General features: G+C 41.0%; 1 protein-coding gene across 2 annotated transcripts in view; it reads right to left on the reverse strand.

Moving 5' to 3' along the window:
* Window positions 1-984: 984 nt before the first annotated feature.
* PLA2G4A (phospholipase A2 group IVA) overlaps window positions 985-22,684 on the reverse strand; it is a 111,116-nt gene continuing 89,416 nt past the window's right edge. For both annotated transcript variants that reach the window (XM_019530989.1, XM_019530990.1), the window contains exons 15-18: window positions 13,102-13,286; window positions 7,983-8,178; window positions 7,621-7,778; window positions 985-2,571 (exon numbers count right to left, since the gene is read on the reverse strand). In XM_019530989.1, the coding sequence (XP_019386534.1) occupies window positions 2,440-2,571; window positions 7,621-7,778; window positions 7,983-8,178; window positions 13,102-13,286 (671 nt within the window). In that variant the 3' untranslated portion in view covers window positions 985-2,439. The remainder of the gene's footprint in view (window positions 2,572-7,620; window positions 7,779-7,982; window positions 8,179-13,101; window positions 13,287-22,684) is intronic.

The following is a 22,684-nucleotide window of genomic DNA, read 5'->3' on the forward strand; positions in this document are numbered from 1 at the left end:
GTTGCCGCATAGAGGGGGAGGATCACCTCTTTGGACCTGCTTGAGATGCATCTGTGGATGCATGACAAGGTATGGTTGGCCTTCCTGACTGCATCCCCACACTGCCGGCCCATGTTCATCTTGGAATCAGTGATGACTCCAAGATCCTTTTCCACCTCCGTGCTGACAAGAGGGGAGTTCCCCAACCTGTAGGTATGATGCCGGTTGTTCCCAGTATCTGGGAGCAACTGGGCACCTGCAAACCAGGCACCCAACACACTGCAGTGAGGGGCTGACCATGCTTATAGGGAAGAACTCTGCAGGGGCCAGCCAGTATTCAGGGAGGACAGACCCAGCAGGGGTCAGCAAGGTATACAGCAGGAAGGGACCCCCAAGGGACATTCAGGCATCCTGAATGTTGTGGGGAAGGATCTAGCTGCAGCGACAAGGGACTCAGCACTCAAAAAGGGACCCAACATGTGGCAAGGCTCTGGGCAGCAGTAGGGAGGGATCCAGTGCGCAGAGCACTCCTCAAGTTCTGGACAGAACCTAATGCAAGTTAAATTAATGTTTGCATTGCATTGAAGTTATTGTTGAATTTATGACTTACCAGTATTGTGAAAATTAGAGGATTGGGCCAAAAGAAGTTTCAAAAGCCACAATTTTATCAGTACGTCTATTTATAAAAGTAATATCAATTTAAAATTTTTCCTTGTAAGGAATCTAATTATTGAAGAGGTCATCTTAAATTCAAGGTTGTCTTAGAATTGAATAAATACAGTACTACTAAAACACCAACCTGGAATGTCTTTACTCTGCTCCATACCACATATTTTTTTCATTTTCTTGTGCCACCTCACACACAGCAGTTAATGTCTTGAGCTAAGCCATAAATCTGCTACCACCTTCTTCTTTAAAACCACTTTTGCAATGACATCTATAAGAAATCAGCCAACTAATGATTGCTGATTGATAGTCGGGGAGAGTTGCTACTATTTGTTTGTTAAAATAAAACAAAACAGGCAATATTTCATATAATTCACAACCATCAAGTCATTCACATAGCTAACCTATGTAACCACCATGGTTTATTATCTTTATCTCCACCTTCCTTGTCCAACTTCTTTCATTTATTGCTTATTACACTTATTCACTCTACGGTCCCCAAATTAGACTCTGAGGTGTTTGAAACACTGGTTGTGTCACCCTGTGTGTTTCCATAGTGTCAGTCTACTTGGATGTTTGAGGACTACCACACTAGAAAGTATTACAGATACACACACAAACACATAAACATACATATAGTTAAAATTAATTGAAAAAATATGCCTTAAAAAGTGAATCATGTTTCATTCTTACCCAAGTCGTATTACCCTCCAGAAACCATTTTTGCTGTGCAATTCAATATCCTTTTTCTGACCACAAACACAATTGTATTTAAAAACCTTTTAAAATTCTTCATTATGCAGATACAAACATAGACAGTTAATTTTTTAATTCTGAATAGATCTATGCCTCTTTATAAAGTTTTCACAAGAGCTGAAACTTCCCAACATATTGATTGACATGTTAAATCACTTATAATGAAGATGGACTGCATCAGAAGGTAGTAGTGAAACCCCACCTTTAATTTTTGTGAAAATATTTAAAATTAAAATGAAAAAAAGTTTTGACAAAACCTCAATTGCTATAAATTATGAGAGGATTAATAAAGTGAATGACCAGATGAGAATCTGACCCATACATTTGATAAAAATGCACGAACATATTTGTATTATTTCTCCAGGCTAACAATCAGCATTTTTTTTTTGAGGAAACGGCACATTTGATTATGGATTTATGACACTAGATTTAAGGTGGGGTCACTCTGACAAATAACTATTAGTGATCAGTTACTCAAAAACCTTTCCATTAAAGGTTCATCAACAAAAGACATCAACATTAATAGTGCTGATAAGAATAAACTACTGAGAGATTTCAAACTGATGTTGATTACTGTTGACTGTTCACACTAAGTCAATGGAAGTTTTACTACTGACGTAAAGTAGAGTGGTATTTTGGCTTAGTTTTTAGTGTAAGTGTAGATCAACCTAACATCATTAACACTTTATTGTAATTGATACAAAACTTAGCATTCCAGTTCTTTTATTATATATTTGAAAATCGTCCCAATTAAACAAATTAAAAATGGAAAATAGACATTTCCTGAAAGAAAATATTTGTAGATTTGTTGTAACTAGGACCATTTTGACCTAAATGACTTGGCATCAAAAACATTATATGATTCCACATTTTGTAAACTAAGAAAATAGCCTCTTTGTCAAATTTGTAAATATACATGTAAAAAAGCATGAATTATGCTGAGACACAACATTTCACAAATGGATTTTCACTTGAGTGATGAAGTCCTTTTTAGCACTTGCTCAAATTTAGTTTCTTGAAGAACTTACACCTGCAGTTCTATGTATGGTCATTGCTTGGAGAGTTCTTATTAAAGAATTTCCTCGCCTCAATGTTACTGAGGGACACAGAGCAGCGAGATGGGTTCTGTCTCCTGTATTCAATGCTTTCCACCATTGCTTGCTTTATCACCTGTAAATAAGTCAAACAATACAGTATTAAATGGAAGTCCTGGCATTTAATTGGGCTCATCAATTGATGGAAAACCATGTAAGATCAAACAATTTCCATTCCTAATCTTGTTCTTGGTTTTATCTCACCAATAGATTGAATGAATGCTGATTATAGTAGGAGTACCTTTTTCTGAAATGTATAAAACTGTGAACTTGTAGGGTGGGGAGCACAATGTAAGCATGGCTATAATAATTCATGCTGAAGATTTCAAGCTGAAGTCATTTTTATCCTCTCTATGATAGGAATGTATAAACAAAAAGTTGAGGAAGGTTTTCATAAAGCATCCTTCAGCGCAATGCTGATACTATATAACTTCACAGAATCATAGAGAAGTAGGGTTAGAAGGGACCTCCAGAAGTCATCTAGTCCAACATCCAGTCTGAGGCACGATCATCTCTATCTAAACCATCTTGTACATTCCATAATCCAAACTCTACACAAAACTACTGTCAAACCTGACCCAACACAGACCTAACACTGAAACCTTCCACAAATAAAGCAGGTGAACCACAACAGCCAATGTCCTGCTTCTATGAAATGATGTCAATATATGCTCAAGAGATCCTGAGTAGAGAGCCACAATTCTGCTACAGAAGACGACAAAAACCCCCATACCAATTTAACCAAGGGGTAAAATTCCTTCCTGAACCCAAATATGGCTATCAGTCTGACCCCGACTCTGACCCAGGCCTGACCAGCGCTGAGTAGAAAGGTACGATCACTTCCTACATCTTGCACCTAGTGCTTCTATTGATGCATCCCAAAATAGCATTTGCCTTTTGAGCAGCTGCATCAGATTGCACACTCATATTGACTCTATGGTCTCCCAAGACTCCCAGCTCCTTTTCCATAGGCTGCTATCCAGCCAGCTGTCAACCATTTTATATTTGTGCTTTTGATTATTTCTCCTGAGGTGTAGCACTTGGTATTTGTCGGCATTGAACGTCATCCTGTTAGCTCTAAGCCAACTTTCCAATCTACTGAGACCTTTCTGAATTGAGCTCACACCCACCAATATGTTTGCAATCCTTCCCATTTTCATGTCATCTGCATTGCTCACAAAGTTTTCTACACCAGCATTCAAATTGCTAATAAACACACTGAACAGCAGCAAGCCCAGGACAGACCTCTGTGGGACTCAACTTGAAACCTCCTGCCATTCTGATATGGACCTATCAGTAATTACCCTTTGCTTGCAGCTATTGAGCCAGTTCTCTATGCACCTTGTAGTACTTTTATCTAGCATACATTTCTCCAATTTTTTTATGATAAGGTCATGCAGGACCTTGTCAAAAGCCTTGCTGAAATCCAAATACCCTATATCTACACCATTCTCTTCAATCATCCGTGTAGTAACTTTGTCAAAGAAGATCAGGTTTGTTTGACACAATTTGTTTTTTCATAAATCCATGCTGGCTGCTTGCAATCAGCCCTTCCTCCTTCAGACACTGGCCCTTTTCCAGTCCTCTGGTACCTTGCCCATCTCCCACAACTTCAGGAAGATCATTGGCAAGGGCTCTGGGATGTCCCCTGCCAATTCTTTCAGGACCCTGGGATGAAGTTCATCTGGCCCTGCTGACCTGAATCAATTCATACCCAACCAAAGCTCTCTGACCATCTTTTTGTTATCTTCTCCCTCTTCCTTATCCAGATGATCCTTATTAGGTGTCTGGCAGCAGCTTAATTTTTTTGTGAAGACTGAGGCAGAGTAGCTCTTGAGTAGCTCTGTCTTCTATGCTTCTTTGGTTAGGAGTATCCCCTGGTTTAACAGAGGACCACGAGTTCCTTGGTCCTTCTTTTATGGCTAATGTACTTGTCTCTAATCTCCTTTGCCAGGTGCAGTTCATTCTTTATCTTTGCCTTCCTCATTTTGCTCCTGCAGGTTCTGCATATTTCCTGGTATACTTCCTTGGTGACCTGTCCATTCTTCTCTTGTATTTGAAGCATTTTAGAAGCTCCTTGTGCAGCCACATTGGTCTCTTCCCATTCTTCTTGTGCTTTCATCATGTCAGGACAGTATTTTGTTAGGCTTCCAATAGTGTATTCCCCTAGAAGCTCACAGCCCTCCTCCCTCCCATGGCACCATGCCTATTAACTCCTTGAGACAGACAAAATGTAACTTTTTGAAATCTAGTATTTTAATTTTGCTGACCTCAGGCTTTCCCTGTCCCATCTGGAAGTCTATTGTGTCATGATCCCTTCATTCCAAATTACCCATCAACTTTAAAGTGACCCACCACCTTCACTTTTTTTAGTGGTACCAACAAATAATTTGTTTTATTAAATAAAGTACTAAATATTTGACATCCTGTACCTGTCTTCCAAATTTGAGTTGTTTGATGTTTATAATCGAGAAAACTTAATTCTATTATTGTCATTGTCACAATGGCTAAAAGCTAACAAAAATATATTGTTCCATATGAAACATATGCCTGTTCAGGCATCAGCATATGATATTTTTGTAAACTGGAATAGGCAAAAAGAAGGCAATCTGTTAATCCAGGCTCAAATAATGAAGAAGAAAAATGAGAGCGAGGGGGAGGAAGACACCTAAATTTTTTGTTGTCCTCCATCTCCTCCCCCATTCTACCCACAAAAGAATTCTGGCTACACTTACAATAAAAAAAACAGCAACTTCTACTAAACCATATGTGGTAAAAATGGTACCTTGAAAAGGTGAAAATGTAGAAGCTAAGATATAAGGCCTGTATATAAATAATGGTATGAAACTATGAATTACAATGTTGTCCTAACTAACATATTTGTCCTAATAAAATACCAGCATTTTAGCATTGTAGGATTAAACAACATCTTCATAAAGCCTTGGCAGACATCAAGAAAGCTTACGGAGCTGTAAACCTAATAACTTAAACTGAAGCCAGCTATCGCATGGAGAAAATAGTGAGGACACATTTATCAAGATGAACTATTTGGCCAGGTTTGCTGTTAATTTATTTCACCTCCATTCTCATCTTTGGTTTGTGAGTGTCTTCAGCCTTTCTAAAGAACAACAAAAGTGAAGAGGGTGGAGGACTAAACATCATGCACAGCTAAGACCATGCTATGAAATTCTGTTTTTATTACCTTTTTAAATGAAATTATTCACTCTTCCCAACAGACACAGGAAAATTCCAACAGCTATAAATGACTGAAAGCTGAAGTTGTCTAACTGGCTTCACCTTAATATTGCTTGGATCTTACAAAAATGATATATTTTAGTTAGCTCAAACACATGATGAATTACTCATGCAAATATGTTTAATCAGAAGTTTGCAGACTGGTGCTCCTGCCTCCTGAATTCTGCTACACCAACAACTCTTGTTCGGGAATAATGTTGTACATCTTCTAAAGAAAATAACGCAGCATGGAACAGCAGACAACTTCAAACTTGCCCAACAGAAGTGTTAGCTCTTGTATATTTAAACCAGAATACAACATAGCCACTAGACATAGCATGGTTTGATAACATCCTAATTATACAGACAGGAAGTTTTTAGCAAAAAATATTTAGAACAGAAAAATCAGATCTGATTCTCACATAGTTTGAGAGACAAATCAGGTACAAAGCTACTGATGTCAAAGCAGTTATATCTGATTATATTAAATGAGAGCTGGTTCTATATATGATACTAAGGAATAAATTAAACACCGGAAGTGTATTCAGATTTTAAAGTGATCAGTCATTACGGATTAAGAGAGCTTAACATTTTACAGGTTTTACAGAGACAGGCTGGGGGCGGGGGAGAAGAGAGATCCAATGCACCAAATGTCCTGATGGAAAATACGTGGGAGAGACCAAACAACAACTGTGCACCAGAATGAACACACACCGGAAATCTATCAGACAGAAATACCCAATTACCTGCGGGGGCACATTTCTCACAAGAAAGCCATTCCAATCTCTCAGTCCTGATCCTTACAAAACACTTCCCAAAGACAAACCTATGAACTCCACTTCATCAACCCCCTGGATACAAAAAATCATGGACTAAATATAGACATTGGATTAATGACACATTATAATCTACCTGACATCTGACTCCTCAGGTATCTGTCCTCTCTCCCCACCCCTCCCAGCCTGTCTCTCACCCACTGACTCCTCAATCTACATTTTTACTGACTACCTGTCTTGTATGCATACCAGACCAGCCTCTGGCTTCTTTACTTTTCATTCCATCCAGGAAAAGCACACACCAACTGCTGAAACTTCCTCAGCCTGACGAAGGGTTTTTGAACCCAAAAGCTTGCTTAATACTCATTTTTCAACTACTGAAGTTGGTCTAATAAAAGATATAAGATTCACCCAAAGAACCTTGTCTCCCTATGTCCTTAGATCAACACAGCTACAACCTACACCCCTATAGCTACATTCATGTATTTATATTATAAATAGCAACCATATTGATTTGGAAAGACTTCTTTGAGGCGACTTTGCTGGACTTTTTGAAGGGTTCTTAGCTGGAGTCTTCTCAGGAGTCTTGGCTGCGGGTTTCTGGAGCCTTGTCTGCTTTCTTAAAAAAAGTGTCCAAGGTAGTTTGGACAGACGTTCTCCAGGGAGATGGGTGACATAGCAAACTTGTTTGCTGGCATCACGTCACTTCGTAGCAAGCGTTGTAAAGTTGAAACTGACATCATAAAGTTGAAATAGGGTGTCAATTTTATAAGGGCTGCAAGTGTGAAACGTTATAACTCGAAACACTAAGTTGAGGACTGCCCGTACTTTAAAAATCAGAAGCCAAAAGAATCTCTGATTCCCACTGTATAATTCATCCCTCTCTCTCTTTCTCCAGCATATGCCCATCACTGAGATATACAGAAGAGAGAAGGTAAATTAATAGACCTAACTCCCTGTGTGTGATTGTATATATCCCTACACACACAGGGGAAATGACTAAAAGACTTTTAACTGGTGGATTTAGAGGTTTCTACCTATCTCCTGGTCACTTACTGGATACCAGAAATCATCTTTGAAATGGTCTAAGTCAGACATTTTTATACTATACATACATCTAAGTTATTCAGAGTGTTGAATTCCATTAGATCATGAAGTCTTTTGAAGGCTTCATTAGAATATTGGAAGTTGAAAGTTGAGAATGGAGTATCAGGATCATCAAAAATATCAAAGTCAGCAAAATCCTTCTCTTCTTCAGTTTCTCTTAGAACCCCTGCAAAGATAACAAAAAAAGGAAAAAAAATACTGAAACAATATTTGATCAGTTCTAAGAAGTAAAGGAAAACATCAGCTTCTTTCCTTGTGGGGCTTTGGAAATTAATGGCCATTGTGAAGTGATTTCCAAGCATATATAAAAACATATATAACAACGGATTTCCTGGGACACTGGCTTTATTGCCAGGTATTATTAGTTTACCTGGAACTTTGTATTTGCGGAAGTTGATGTTTGCCAGAACAAAGTGGATGATGGTTGGACAATCTTTCTCTGAAGAACTGTTCTTGGGTTTAAAAACATAGCACTCCTTCAAGCCCTCTCGATCAAACACATTTGGATCTATTTTTGGAAAAGGAAGCTTGTTCATTTTGGCCCATTTTTCAGCAAGCAAAATTTCCTAGGAAGGAAGAACAGGTTAACAGACAGGTACTGCAACAGGGGACAGTCTACATTAAATATCTATATATAATTTTCTTGTTCAAAACTGCTCCTTGGGTGGGATGGGAGTCATATCTGTTAACTATACTAACAGAAGTACATTTTAAAATACACTGTATTCCTGTTATTCCTGCAAACCTCGTACAATTTACAAAGATAGAGAACAGAATTTTACTTCCTTATGGGTATCATCAAGGCTAAGGGCAGAAGTTACACAGAAATCAGTATAAGTGATCGGAAACCAGTTCAGATCTGTAACACAACAGAAGTTCAGTACGCATAAATCACTTTCAGAATAGCGGAAACCAGTTTAAGCTAAACCTGGATGGATGTAGTATTAGATTTAATTGATTTAGGTTAAACCTGTTTGTTGCACTTCTGTACCAGATCCCTTCCAGATTCCAGTTAACTCACAGTCCCCCAGCATCCTAGGATGCTTTGCACCTTCCCTTCAAGCCACACCCTCAAAGGGTGGGCAGGCTAGCTTTGGCCCAAACTGTCTGCTCCAGTAAAGCAGAGAGGTGTTCTCTAGTGCCCCCCCACAACTTTTGGTCCGAGCCAAGGCAGGCATGTGGCTGCATTTCCAGAATCAAAATGAATATCTGTTCAGTTGGTTATCAGCTTAAACTAACATGTGAAGACTGAATTGCTTTAGCCTCTGGCTTTTTGACTGTCTATAATTAGCCCAACAGAATAGTTTGTATGATCAGTTATATTTGAGTAAACCTGGTGAAAATCATGAGGTTCAAGAGATGACACAAAAGGCATTACTTGAAAATGGCAAGGCTGTTCAGTTGTAACTACGTGCCTAATTTTGCCTGCATTATCTTTTTTTTTTTTTTTAAACTGGTGAAGATTAAGAGGAAGGAGAAATTTCAGCTTAAGTCTCAAATTTTAGGGTGAATTTGCAGGCCTGACAGCAAGAAAAGTAGCAGCAGCAGCAACAAAACATCCACAATTTTTATTGCAACAGAGCAAACTACTATGGAAACCACTGAGATTTAGTAAACACTGATCCATATGTTGTTATGTCTACAGAATCGCATCACAAAACAGAATAACATTTAAAATCTTGATTCAACAAAGGATGTAAACCTGGATACCAATACTTTTCTCTTGTGACAACTTAATAAACTACATTATTTGCCAAGAATGACTAAAAAGCATGTAACGAGGGTGCGTGAGAAAGATATTCTATATTTAAGCATACTACACTCTTTGGACGTACAAGAGATTAAAAATGACAGTGGATATAAAATAACAAAGCCTGAGTACAGTCATGGTCATCAGCCAGGAGCTTTCACTATTTTTGGAGAGAGAAAACCATTTCTGTTTTTTGCAGACACAGGCCAAGTACTTACATTGACGTACACTCTATAGCTTGCCAGTAAAGTAAATGGAGTAATACAGTGTGTAAATGTCAGTGGAGATTTTGGTTTGTGTTCTGTTAGGCAGGCTGAAAAAATCCACATGAAATGACTATCTATACATTATAGTTTCACACCGGCTGGAGTAGTGTCAATATTTCTACCGTACAAATCCTTGCTGGATTTAATCAATTAAACAGAAGTAGGGTATTGAGATGGGGAGACCCATGCGAAATTTAGAGATGTCCTGAATTGGTTTAACCTACTAGTGATAAAATAGCACCTAAGATTATCCTTAGATTAAGCTGTAATATAGCCACATTAGTGTGGTGCCACTCACATGCCATTAATGTTGTTACCTCTTGGCAGAGTTCTCTAGAAAGTGTACATCTGTGCATAAAGGCAGCTACACTGCATGCAGTTCAGGAGCTAATGTGCATGGAGGCATGTTTCATCAAAGCACAGTCATACACCATACAGACATATCCAGTACATGTAGACTTAGTACAGACATTCAGGGAGGTTATGGGGAGATTAGATTGAGTTAAAAATGGCCACCCAATCTAAGGCAAATTGGAATGTGGGGACTAGTGGGGGAGGGTTTATGGGGATTGGGGGGGGCAGATGGGGTCATGGGGGCCGGCTGAATCCACAGGGGAGGTCTGGGAGGCAAGCAGGGTCCACTGGGGGGGGGTGTCAGGGGATTTGGGAGCAGGTGGGGCAAGTGACTTCCCCACCCCTAGAGAAATAAAGCTAGACCAGAACCAGATGAACTTCTGGTTCATATCCCAAGTATGATCTTCCCTCTAGCTAGCAATGTGAATGCACATTAATCTTCAACATTCTTAAAGTCAACTAAACATCAACCACCTGTTACGTAATTACAACACACAACTATAATAAACTTGGAACTTTCTCACACGGTATCTGGCATGATTGGGAAACTGCTGTATATAAGATTAATGGTCATTTCTATCTTCATTTCGCCAAAGCTGTGAACTACAGCTTGTCCACTAAGTGCCTGTTTATGCAAGTGAACATAAAGGGTCTCTTTTTTATTTATATTGGGCCAAATTACTTCATTATAGTAATGGGAAAAGGAATCTGAAAATGTACGCAAAGCTAGAGTAGCACTGAAAAGTGAAAAGGGCCTTAAAGTAAATGGGAATTATACCCACTGGTTCACAAACCTCCATAACTCTTACCCTAAACCTCACCTTAATTGGGATGGGTCACTTTTTTGATATTCCATTGTAACACAATTATCTGATTCACTTTTGAAAGGTTCCATTTAATCCATTTGGTGGACTTCCTGTTACCTAATCACAATCATCATCATTGCTGCTGTTGTCTGTTTTTGCAAGATCCCATTAATCCTACAGGCATGAAGCCTTTATTTTTAAACCCAACTAAATCCATGCAAGTCTACCGTGCTAAATTTTAAATTATAAAATGCCAAGCATGAACTAGGTGTTTGTTACATCTTAAATATCAACAATATTAGTTATTAATGGAAAAAGCTTCCTCTGAGAGCCGGAAGACTGATTATAAAATAAACACGTATTTTTGAGGACTGTTCTGAAAAAGTCTTGTCCAATTGTCAGCCTTTGCATTGACTTCAACAAACGTTAGATCAAGTCCCCAATATCTGTTCTCATACTATAGAAATGTATTTGTTTCTGAAATCTCATTGTCTTAAAGTAGTAAGAATGGCAAAGGGAAAAGAAGATCTAAGTGGAACTGGATATTAAAAAATAAAGATGGAATCGCTCTAAAGAAAACCTTCTAAGTGAAGACAATTATACTCCTTAAATTTCCAAACATTTAACCCCTGAAATGTTTATCAGGCATTGTTGATCAGTAATCACTTTTTTGTAGTTAAGAAGCCAGTTGCTGGTGCAGCTGGCAGAGCTTTCTCAGTCACCTGCACATCAGGGGGATAGCTGCCAGTGAGCCTGGTGCCCAGTGAGGTTTCCCTGCTCAGTAGGGGCTTTCTGGGAGATGTCCTGCTTGTGGGGCAGCTGCCAACCAGTGAGCCCCCAGCTGGGCAGGGAATCATCTGGGGCTTGCTGGGAGCTTTGTCACTTACGAAGCAGCTGTCAGTGGGCTCCCAGCTGGGCAGGGATTCCAAGGGAGAGCCAGGAGCCATGCAATGCTGGGACAGAGAGGAGCAGAGAGCGACCCTGCCCTGGCACTTATTGGTTCCTGGCTCCTGGAGAGAGCTAAGAGTCATGCAATGCCAGGCCGGGGGTATAGAGAGTAATCCTGGTCCCAGAACTGATCAGCTTCTGTCTCCTGGTGGAGCCAGGAGCTGAGCAACACCAGGACCGGGGACAGAGCACTGAGCAACACTAGGACCAGGGTCCCCTTTTCCTATGGCTCCCTACTGGTGTGGCTGACTAGGAGCAAATTTACTCTTGGCCAGCATCTACATAAGCAGTATTGCAATAGCTAATGTGCAATTAATCTACTACCTATATTTATAGGTAGTAGAAAATGGTGCGTTAGCCTAATTTACTGCACAGTGGGAGTATCTACATGAGATGCTGACTGCATGGGAGCCAAAAAATACTGTACAGTAGTGCATCACAACATGGACAGTACTAATATGCTACTGCACAGTATTATTAGGTTACTGCATGGTAGTGTCACTTAAAAGATATTTGCCCGCAATACTGCACAGTAACTCCACTGTGTATTTATTTAGTACTTGCAAAATAAATGCGTATTAGCAAGTACTAAATAAATGTGCAGTAATGACTGTGCAATAGCATCTCATATAGACCCACCCACAAGCAAGCTGCTGCACACAGTTACATGGTGACACCTTAATGTGCAGTAGACTAGCCTACTGCACAGTAAACTGTCTTGTGTAAACATGTCCAAGGTGTACTTACAAACAGGAAAAGAGTGAAAGTCGGAATTAGAGTAACAGTCCATATGTCTGTATGTTCACTTATTGAATTTTTTTATTGTATAACATGGAACTTAGGTACAATATTTCTTATATGTTTCTGACACTTTGTTTTTATTGGTAGTACATATAGTTTACAGCATAACTATAATTTGTTTGATGGATAATAAACCTTTTAAATTTGTACAATCAGAGGCAACAGAACATGGAGTTTAGGATCCAGATTTGTGGTTCAGTGTCTAGGAAAGCCTTCTATAAAAGGCAGACTATGGATTTCTGAAAGCAAGTTTTTTTCCCCCCCTCTCAAAAGACAAATCCCACTTGAATTCCTTATGTCAGCTGTCTAATTAGTTCCAATACAATTAGTTTTGAGAACATGAATGGGATTGTATTAGTTCCAATACAATCAGTTTTAAGTCATGTGAACAGGATACTGGGTTAAGAGGAAACCCAGATTTGACAAGACTGTCAAGTATTTCTGAGCTGAAAGGTTCCAAAGGCCTTGGAAGACCAAGACACAGGTTTGCCAGTATAATAAAGAAAAAAATTTAAAATGCCTTAAATTTGGTATCACAGACTGAAAAATGGTTAGTTTACTTACCTTAAAAGGAGGACTGGAGTCACTTGGCCTTGCAGAAAAATCAAAGGAGATGATGAGATCAACTCCTCGCTGAGGTCGTAAAATAAGAGGATAAGGCAAGTTAAATGTAAGCCCACTATCTACTATGTGAATCTTTTTGCTCTTCACATCCAGTGGCTCGTATATCCTTTCAAACTCATCAGGATCTAAGGAAAACAAATGCAGAAACCCAATGCCAGTTAAGAACAGAACTCAAGATAAGTCCTTTCAACTTTTTCCCAAGAATGGGTAATTTAATTAAGCATATTGTGATTAAATTACCAGTTTTAGAAACATGCTTATGTCTATAAAATATAGTAAAGACAACTCTAACAAAACAAGAAACAAAGCAAAGAGTCGTCTGAATCCTCAAACTACTCATTTTAACTTTTATTAATAAATCCTAATTGCATATAAAGTGCAGACTGGCTCAAACATTCTTTCAAGGCTCCAGCATCTGAAATTAGAATTTAGGCTTAATTTAACACAAGCTACATGGTGTTATACTACCTTTTGTATGGTCCAGGGGCATCACTGTGTTTTACAGAACAGGTAGTATAGTTTGCAAGGCTCGAAAAATGCAGTATTCCCTCTGTGATGCCTAGGTTCCTATGTTTGTGTATGTATACATGTATGCATGTGTGTGTCTGCATGTCATAGATTCATAGAATCATAGAGCAATAGGGCTAGAAGGAACCTCCAGAGGTCATCTAGTCCAACCCCTTGCCTGAGGCAGGATTGCCCGTGTCCAAACTATCTTATACATAATATAAGCTGTACATAAGACTGGTGTCAACCCTGACATAACACAGTCCTAACACCTGAACCTGAGATAGGTAAAACAGGGGAACCACAGCAGCAAATGTCTTGCTTCTATAAAATGTTGTCACTACATTGAAGGGGCCACAACCCACACCACAGCAGAAGACAAAAGACACTAAGATGTGGGGAGAAGTGGGCACGCTGGAGGAGAGGGACAAGCTACAGCTAGATCTGGATAGTTACAGGGGTGGGCGGATGAGAACAGGATGGGTTTCAGTATGGACAAGTGCAAGGTACTGCACCTGGGGAGGAAGAACCAGCACCATACCTACAGGTTGGGGAACTCCCTTCTTGTCAGTGCAGAGGCAGAAAAAGAATCATTACTGATGCCACAATGAACATGGGCTGCCAATGTGGGGACGCAGTCAGGAAGGCCAACCGCACCTTGTCATGCATCCACAGATGCACCTTGAGCAGGCCCAAGGAGGTGATCCTCCCCCTCTCTGTGACACTGGTGAGGCCACAGTTGGAGTACTGCATCCAGTTCTGGGTGCTGCACTTCAGGAGGGATGTGGATAGCATCGAGAGGGTCCAGAGAAGGGCCACTCGCATGATCAGGGGGCAGCAAGGCAGGCCCTACGAGAGGAAGCTATGGGACCTGAACCTGTTCAGCTTCCACAAGGGAAGGCGAGGAGGGATCTAGTGGCTGTCTACAAGCTGGCCAACGGGGACCAACAGGCTATGGGAAAGTCCCTGTTCCCCCAAGCCCTACCGGGAGTAACAAGGAATAACGACCATAAGTTGACTGAGAGTAGATTCAGGCTAGATATTAGGAAGCACTACTTCACTGTCAGGGAGGCTAGGATCCGGAACCAACTTCCAAGGGAAGTAGTGTTCACTCCTACCCTGGGGGTTTTCAAAAGAAGGCTGGATAATCACCTAGCTGGAATCGTTTGACCCCAGCATTCTTTCCTGCCCATGGCAGAGGGTTGGACTTGATGAGCTACTTAGATCCCTTCCTACTCTACCTACTATGAAACTTTCCAGTCTGTCAAGATCCTTTGGAATTGTGCTTGCATTCTCCAAATGTTCGCAATCCTTCCCAGTTTCAAGTCACCTGTAAACTTGCTGAAGAAGCTTTCTATGCCATCATCTAAATAGTTAATAAACATGTTCAACATCACTGAGCTCAGAACAGACCCCTGTAGGATGCCACTCGAAACTCCTGCCATTCTGACATGAACCTATAATTACCCTTTGCTTGCAGCTATTGCATCCAGTTCTGGGTGCCACACGTCAACAAGGATGTGGAAAAGCTTGAGAGCCCAGACAAGAGCCACCCGTATGATCAGAGACTTGAAAGGCAAGCCATACAAGGAAAGGCTGAGGGACTTGGGTCTCTTCAGACTAAAAAAGAGAAGGCTGAGAGGGGACTTGAGGGGTGGCAACTTACTGCTGTATCAGGGGACTATATCAAGAGCTTGGTGAACAACTGTTCACCACAGCACCTTCAGGGAAAACCAGGAGTAATGGCCGCAAATTCCTGGAAGAACATTTCAGGCTTAAAACTAGGCAAAACTTCACAATTAGGGTATCCAGACTGTGGAATAAATTCCCTCCAGAAGTGGTACAATCACCTACCCTGGAAATCTTCAAGAGGAGACTGGGCAGTCACCTCATTTGGTCACTTGACCCCAGTTGTCTTTCCTGCCTAGTGCATGGGGCCTGGACCCAATGATCTTGCGAGGTCCCTTCTATCCCCTTACAATCTATCAATGGGTCCATTTTGTAATAGTTTTACTGAGTCCACATTTCTCCAAGTTGTTTATGAGATGGTCATGAGGGACCTTGTCAAAAGCCTTGATAAAGTCTTGATACTGATACAAAGTCAAGATTCAATCTATCTTCCCATGACACTATATCTACAGCATTCCCTTTACCTGCCCAAGTAGTTACTTTGTCAAAGGAGGAGATCAGATTTGTTTCACATATTTGGTTTTCATAAATCCAACCTGGCTGCTTTTCTCCTCCATATGCTTGTAAATGGCCTTCCTTAGGATATACTCCAGTAACTTCCTAAGGTGAGTCTAACTGATATGTTGTTCTCAGAGTCCACCTTCTTGGCTTCATTAAAGAGGGGTAGTATACTGTTCATTTTTCCAGTCCTGTGGTACCTGGCCTATCTCCCATGACTTCATGAACATCATTGCCAAAGGCTGTAAGATTTCTTCTGCCAGTTTCTTCAGGACCTGGGGATAAAGTTCATCTGGCCCTGCTGACCTGAATTCATTCAGACCCAACAAAAGCTCTCTGACCATCTCTTTTGTTATCTCCTCCCTCAGCTTGCCCCTTCCTTATCCAGATAATCCTTGTTAGGTGTCAGGCTGCAGCTTAATTTTTTTGTGAAGACTGAGGCAAAGTATCTGTTAAGCATACTTGCCTTCTTTACATCTTCAGTTAGCAGTTCCCTTGGAACACAGTGAATTGCAAGAGGGTGTAGGAGAAAAGATGGTTTGGGTTACATCTGTGAAGACCAAGTATTGGAGAAACACGATGAATGCTTCCCACCATGTGGGAATCAGTCTCACTGGTCCTTTGATGTTATCCAGGAACTGTGATCTTAAGTTTATGTGCCTATATGGACCATGCAACATTTGAATGCTTACCCTGAGCTCTACAAAGAGGCTTCCGCCATTTCACTGAGAATGGGTCTCACTGCCATCAAGAGACTATTAACTCATCCCTCTTTACAAGCTGAACTGAAAAGGCTCAGGACTTTGGGAGAGAATGGGAAACTTGAGATTCAACACAACAACCAGGAGATCTTTAGGCTACCAGCTACAATAAAAAAAACACAGGCCATCACTCCTGGTGGGTGTCTTTGCTTGCGTGGAGCCCCAGTGCAACAGGTCTTTTGAATATCATGCTTCACCCCATTGTGGTGATCATCGGCTTCCAAATTATACTAGCAATTGGTCTGGTCAGTAACGATGCACAGGAGGTAACTGGGGCGTGACCAGCTGCGCTCGCTGCTTAGGAGATGGGCAGGGTGGGCAAGCAGGAGCACTGGTGCCCCCCTTGCAAGTGCTGGCCAGGAAGTGGGAGATCCCACAGCCACTTCCAGAAGCAGCCACAGTGACTGGCTGCCTCGCAATCGGTCATGGGAGGACCCCCCCCCGCAAGATTAGCTGCAGGGATAACCCCCAGTCAGTGGGATTAGCCATGGGGCGACTCCCCCTAGTCAGCAAGATTGGCTGTGGGGAACCCCCCCCCCAAGTCACTGACTGGTTGCTGGGGGGGGTGCAAAAGACAATGAAGATGCAGTGAGAGACGCATCTAAACCCCTCCGAATAAGGGGGACAGGATTAAGGCAACTCCCCCAGTCCCATTTATATCAGAGATGGGAAAGGGAGGTACCTTCACTAGCATTCAGAATGGAGGACAGAAATTCCAAGGCGAGGACCGCACTGAACTCTGGGACCAGAGAAGATGGGGAGCACTGCATGATGGGGGATCTCTACTCCAAATGCTAATCAACCCATGTCTGCACATATCCAGCTCAGCATTTATCAGACCAATTCTAGTAATGACTCCTTTATTGGCACCCAAAACACTGAATCTGCCTGTTTGCATTGTGAGCTCCCTCAGAGTAATGCCACCCATAGCCAGCACTAATCAGGTCCTATTATCCAGTATACAAGTCATCGCTTACCCATAAACAAATCTAGTGTTCTTTCTTGAGCCATTGTTGTTTCCCTACAAAAAATACTACCCAAGCTCAAGTCTCTGTTCTGGTGCTTGGATTCAAAATGCTGCAACAGTTCCACTTTCCTGTCTGGAACACCTTCACTGATCATGCTGAGGGCTCTGCCTGTCTGCAAGCTTCAACAAACACCTGGGAACCTCAACCGGTTCAAGCTTCTCTGAGTAGTGAGATCCCAACTCTCTCTCTCTGTCTCTCTCTTCCCCCCCTCCCTCTCTCTCTGCTTAAGGCCACTTTCTAAACCTCAGGCTTGGTTTAATCCCTCTCTCTTCCTCTCTCCCTTACTCGAGGCACAGCTTTCTAAACCTGACTCTTGCTGATCAAACTTGAGCTAGTCTTCCCCAAATATCCTATTGAAACTGTGTAATTTTGTAACTGCTTTGTATGTTTGTCTCTCCTTGTATGGCTATTACTACTAGCGCCATTATAGATTTCATATACCTGGCAATAAAATAACTTTTATGGTCCAGCTGGTTGCCATACTCTCTCTGAACCTCATTTACTCTTCTTTCTCTTCAATCTCCCCATTTGCACTGCAGCAACACTTCTTTTACCTAAGCCAAAGATCCCTGTAAAGCCCAACAGTCCTGTGTGGTTTGCTCAATAAAGGGAGCTACTACCTTTAGTACAAAAGATTGGGAAGTGCTGAGCCGGGGCAGCCTGTTAATGCTGATTGACCCAGCCTGGCTCAGATGTCCTCTGTTCCTGTGCTGAGTTCGGGACACATGAGGGTGTTAGCCTGGAAATGCTGAATAACCCTGCCTGCTCAGACGTGCTCTGTTAACTTGGGTGCATGTGTCTGAATGGATTTTATTGCTGCCCTGCTGAATTAAGTTGTGTGCTGAGTCCATGGGTCATAAGGGTGTCAGCTTAGAAGTGCTGATGGACCCTGCCAGCTCAGATGTGTTCTGTTCCGTGCTGAGTCTGGGGCCAAATGAGGGTATCAGCCTGGAAATGCTGAGTAACCCTGCCAGCTCAGACATGTTTCGTTAAGCTGTGTGCGTATGTATGCGTTCGACTGATTCAGGAGCTAGAGGAACCCAGCTCCACTGAAACTAAGCTCTGCAAGGTAGCTCCACTAGGGGTGAGGGCTTGCAGATGGAGCTCCGTATAGAAACACAAGTAGTACATTAATAGAATTACAGAGACCTCAGAAATGTAACTCTAATAAATGAGTGAATCCCAAAGGGATGGGCAAATCTGGTAACACAGGACATACAGTGTCCTTGGTACTTTTTTCTGGGCAACCTACTTATTTGTTGTTGTCTTTAACCTCCTTTGCTAGGCACAGCTTGTTCTTTATCTTTGCTTTCCTGATTTTGTCCCTGCAGGTTCTGGGTATTTCCTGGTACGCTTCCTTAGTGATCTGCTCATTCTTCCATTGCATGTATGCTTTCCTTTTGCATTTGAGACATTTTAGAAGATCCTTGTGCAGCCACAAAGGTCTCTTGCCATTCTTCTTGTGCTTCCATCATGTTTAGACAGTTTCTTGTCAGGCTTCCAATACTATGCCCCTTAGAAGCTCCCAGCCCTCCTGGGCACCTTTATCTTTCATTTTCTGTTCCCATAACAATGCCCATTAGCTCCTTGAGTCAGATGAAAGCCAACTTGTTGAAATCTAGTGTCCTATTTTTGGCGACCTCATGCTTTCCCTGTCTCAGGATCTGAAAATCTATTGTACCATGATCGCTTCCTCCAAAGTTACCCATCACCTTCACATCCTCCACCATTTGTTCCATGTTGGTCAGGACAAGGTCCAAGATGCATGATTCCCTAGCTGTATCCTCCATTTCCTGGAACAGAAAGTTGTCCTCCACACAAGGTAGAAGCAGGCTTGGAATTTTATGTGTAGCTGTATTGTTCTTCCAGCAGCTATCTGGAAAATTAAAGTCTCCCCCATCAGTACCATCCCATAGCCTTTGGATAGATTTTGTCAACTGCTTGAAGAGTATCTCATCCACCTCCTCTTTCTGATCAGGTGACCTATTAAAAGCTCCCACCATTATGTAAGTGCCACATCTTTCACTTTTTATCTTCATCCAAATGCAATCGGCTTTGCTGTCTTCTTCCTCCTGAACCAGGGAACAGGTGCATGCATTTCTGATATACAAAGAAACTCCACCACCTTTTCTCCCAACCCCATTCTTCCAAAACAGAGAGTGTAACCCTCCATGTTGACATTCCAGTCATAACGGCTGCCCCACCAGGTCTCTGTAATGCCAAACAGACAGTATTTTTTTTTCACAGGATGCAGCTTCCAACTCATCTTGTTTACTACCCATAGTCCTTCTTCCCCACCAAGATAAGATGCAGGGGGCATCCCAGGCTGGGGCATGTGCAGTTGATCCCGCTGTCCCTGGATGCACAGCAGGGCTGGGGCAACATGACAGCTGGACTCCCTTTCCAGCATCACACAGTGCAGGAGGGGGATGTAGGGGGGGGCAGGGATGCTGATCTGGCCTGTGACAGCTCATCAAAAGTCCCTAAGTGGCTCTCCAACCCAAATAATTGCCCACCCCTGCATAAGGCAAACACCAATCAGCCACCCCAAATCACTAGCATAGAAAAAAACCCTCTTCAAGTCAGTCCTACACCTGAACTGCTTATTCCAGAACCACTGCTCTCTGCTTACTCTTCAGCTTGTGTGTGATTGAACAATTTCTCTCGTCCTTTCATCTCCAGCAGAGTCTCCGAGTACTGTTAAACCTTCCCACTAGAGAGAGAACTTTCTCCCTCACATCTTAAAGATATTTCCAAAGATGAAGTGAATGCTTCCTTTTCTTTGAAGTGTAGGTTGTTGCTACAACTAACCTCCAGCCAAATGTCTTAGTTTGCTCCCAAAATTAGGTAATTTGATATGATGATCTAAAAACTGTCACTTTTGTCTGCAGAGGGCAGTATAATCCAAGGAATACTGAACATTATCAGTCAAAGCACTCAGACTATTTGTTTCAATTACAACATCCACCAATTCAACTCCAGTTACACAACCCTTATTATATACAGATGACAGAGTGAGTGGTCAGAGAGAAAAGTGTTTTTTATGTAATGGAAACTCATTAAAATTGATTCATAGTCCCTAAAATAGATTTCCTCTTGCACTTCAGGTTTCATAAGGAAATTTTTGCACAGTAATCCCCAAATCAAGTATTTTACTTTTTTTATTTACTTAAGAATGTTCTAACAGACTCTAGTCAATGATATATGAAATTTCCAATTTCTTACACCGATTTCAAGAAGGAAAATCAGCTTTCAAAGCAATATGCACAGCTGATACAGAACTTCTGTCACTTCAATTTGATTTATTCTTGATTAAGGTTGTGAAATCTACTATTTATAATGAAACTTGAGACCAAAACAATATTCCCTAAACTCTAGTAAAGGGTTAATGTCATTTTAAAATAAAAGAAACTGGGTAACACTATATTAGCACTTTGACTGCTAGAAGTGAAAAAAATTCAAAAAACACCTACACATTTATATTCTATATATGTTTCTTATAGGGTAGAAATGAAAATAAAACTCAATTTGTTTTCATTTTCTTTCTATTTCAGTCTGGTTCTTTTATGTAAATCACTCTGATTTCAATACTGTAGGGTACATTCCCCCTCCCCACCCTACCCCCTCACAAATCTCTGTATTTTCATTGGAATGTTTGAAAATGTGAAAACAGATCTTCTCACCAGGTTTTAGGGGCCTATTTATTTACTTATTTATTTTACAAAATGTAAACTTGTTTCCAGAATAAAATTGATAAAAGTCCTTTAAAAAAAATTTTTTTGCTAGAAGGTGGAAATTACTCAAGATATATATTTTCATTACCTTTATTCCATTTCAAAATTCTAAACTACTAAAGGAGAGAAATTCCATGGTATCGCAAGATGATAAATCAATGATGTCACCATTTATACTATCTACAATATACTGTGTGATATCATTGAGAGGAATAGCTGACAAAGTTAAAAACTATTGCCCAATGTAAACTAAGAAAGCAGGAAATGAACGAACCAAGTGAGTATTTTGGCTCCAGTATTTCCAATTCTGAGTACTATCCCTAATCTTGCGATAATGTGGGGGTTTTTTTGTTTGTTTGTATTTTGAAGGCCCAGTTCCTATGATAATATGATTATCTCAATCTTAGATTTTTAAAAAGGACAAAAAAACCAACCCAGCAATTTTTTTTTTTTAAATTGCACCACTTCTGTTTCAAGAGAGAAGTTTGAAACTGTAGCCTATGTTCAACTTTAAAGCTCAGATAGCTAAAATAATGGAAATTAAATATATATATATATATACTGGCTCATTTTTATTTGCTTTGTTATCTCAGGATCTGGCAGGAGCTAATTGAGACATTTGATCACAGGGTAAGCAGTATCACTTGTCTAACTAAGTGAGATGTACTGAGAATCTGCTTGTAGATGATGCAATACCCCAAAGATAGAGAGGATATCCGCTGGCATAAAAGGGCAAGATATTTAAAACTGATCACTAGCACACGCACCGTAAGAAGCCACGTGATTTAATAAAGCAAATAACTTGGAAAAAGATACCTGACTTTTACATCTATGCGTGAGGACTAAGATGGAGATGAGGGAGAATTGTGTGTTTTTGACCTGATTGTTTAACCCACAAAAAGCCAAACCAAATAGCAGCTGCTGCACTGGAGGAAATTATACAATTATTCCCTCACTTCGGGAGTGCATGCTCACTTACAAAATCAAAAGGGACAGAGGAAAAGGCTAGGCCATGACTTTGCTCCTATAACACATTAACCAGTTGCAGAAGAAAAAAGAAAGCTGAGAGCACACACTCTGGGCAGCCCTGGTGAGCTCTGGAAAGCAGTCAGATACTAAGAAAGAATATTACAGGTTGTTCCTCTAGACTGAAAGCAGCTCCAGGTCTACACCTTAACAAGGGCTGCTCTTAACTGGGACAATCAAGCCAAAGATTCCCAAGTAGGAAGGATGATGGCATAAATGAGAATAGATCAGGAGCTGGCAACCCTTATAAGCAACAGTCCAGAACAGCCCCAGCCCAGCA

Source organism: Crocodylus porosus, unplaced genomic scaffold, assembly GCF_001723895.1.
Source record: "Crocodylus porosus isolate Cpor-Errol unplaced genomic scaffold, CroPor_comp1, whole genome shotgun sequence".
Lineage (NCBI taxonomy): Eukaryota > Metazoa > Chordata > Crocodylia > Crocodylidae > Crocodylus > Crocodylus porosus.